The sequence below is a fragment of the Propithecus coquereli genome, unplaced genomic scaffold (assembly GCF_000956105.1).
Source record: "Propithecus coquereli isolate 6110/MARCELLA unplaced genomic scaffold, Pcoq_1.0 Scaffold115, whole genome shotgun sequence".
In the NCBI taxonomy this organism is placed as follows: Eukaryota; Metazoa; Chordata; class Mammalia; order Primates; family Indriidae; genus Propithecus; species Propithecus coquereli.
The window spans coordinates 6,240,820-6,242,554 of record NW_012135525.1 but is presented as its reverse complement, the minus strand read 5'-3'; the positions used below and the strand labels follow the sequence as shown (position 1 = coordinate 6,242,554).

General features: G+C 35.2%; 1 protein-coding gene across 1 annotated transcript in view; it reads right to left on the bottom strand.

Moving 5' to 3' along the window:
• IPMK (inositol polyphosphate multikinase) overlaps positions 1 to 1,735 on the bottom strand; it is a 51,384-nt gene that overhangs the window by 15,380 nt on the left and 34,269 nt on the right. The window contains exon 3 of the mRNA XM_012657387.1: positions 166 to 338. Coding sequence (XP_012512841.1) covers positions 166 to 338 — 173 coding nt within the window. The remainder of the gene's footprint in view (positions 1 to 165; positions 339 to 1,735) is intronic.

The window sequence follows — 1,735 nt, the reverse complement described above, 5'->3', positions numbered from 1 at the left end:
GCCCACGTCGGCCTCCCAGAGTGCTAGGATTACAGGCGTGAGCCACCGCACCGGGCCCCAAAATATATTATTTTCTGATACATTAGTATTATAATGACATCCACAATTTTCAAGGGAAAAACATGCAAAGAGAAATTTGTATATTATACTAATAATCATTCTTACCCTCATGCCAAGCACCAAGAACCCAATCTCTTCCATTAATGGGTACTTGCTGACCTGTTGCTGAATCTTCTCAGATGAGGCAAAAGGATCATAGCTTTTTCGCCCTATTTTTACATCCATTATACAGGGCTTATTAAATTTATGGGTCACATCTTCCAGTTTTAGGTATAAATCTGTTATTAAAGAAAAACCTTAATTAGTAATAGGCAAATATATTACTACTCAAATAACTGCCAAGGGAAAACAAAATGTTAGGAAATCCTAAACCACAGAAAAAAGTGAAAATAAGTCTAGTCAACAATTATTATTATTCCACCTAAAAAAAAGACTGACCAACAAATTTATACCAAGTATAAATATCATAGAGAAACACTTGACAGAAATGAATTAAATAATATTCAATCATAAGCAAAAGGTATGAAGTAGATATAACGTTTCCAAGGACATCAAAAAAGCAATGAGATTATTTCAAAGCTGTTCCACAATTAATTCCCTTTTTGAATATAATTTATGCTATCTATGCCTCAGCAGATCTTTTCAGTATTTTAATAATTTTTCAAAATTTATTCTTCATTTAAAATTAGAAATAGGACTAAATTCTTCCCACAAAGTAATACAACAGAAGTAGAGGTTAGGAAAGGGTAAATCAATCCAAATGATGATCACTGCCAAACACATATTCTAGTCTTTCTAGTTTCAAAGAAAAAAACAAATATCTTGCTTTTTAGAACACAGGCAAACCCCAAAAGTTGGTCTATAGATCACTTTGGCAGCCTGCATACATCTTCCCACAGAAAACTCATAGAGATTCAAGTATAATATTATAAAAGCCCCAGTTATCATATACAGCTGACCTTCTTACAGTTTTAGCTTGAAAAGCAAGGGTCCAAGGCCACTGAGGAAAGAAGGAAAGAAATTCTTTCCCCTTCTCCTGGATAAAAGAATCTTCTCAAAGTTTTGAATGAGATCATGATTTTTAAGTTATGAATATAATAAGAAGTATTTCTCTTAAAAATGTCTCCTCAAAGATAGAGACTAGATTACATCCTGCTGTCTATCACCATAACAGATAATGTTAGAGAAGGTGTATATTTATTCTGAACTAAATAAAAGGACACTAAAGGCAAGAGAAGTCTTAACCTCTAATGTCCTTTCTTTGTCCCCATCCCACCAAGACTAGCATAGTTACTAAATTACAACAAAAAAGTCTGTACTTAAGACCTAAATGATAGAAGAAAAATATATTTTTTTTTGTGGGGGAGACACAGTCTTGGCTATGTTGCCCAGGCTACAGCCTAGCTCACAGCAACCTCAAACTCCTGGGCTCAAGCAATCCTCCTGCCTTAGTCTTCCAAGTAACTGGGACTACAGGCATGTGCCACCATGCTGGACTAATTTTTTTTTTTTTCGATTTTTAGTGGAGACGGTGTCTCACTCTTGCTCAGGCTGGTCTCGAACTCCTCAAGCAATCCTCCCATCTGGGCCTCCCAGAGTGCGAGGATTACAGGTGTGAGCCACCGTGCCCAATCAAAAAAATCTTTTTTTAAATAAAAATTTTTTACATTAAAAA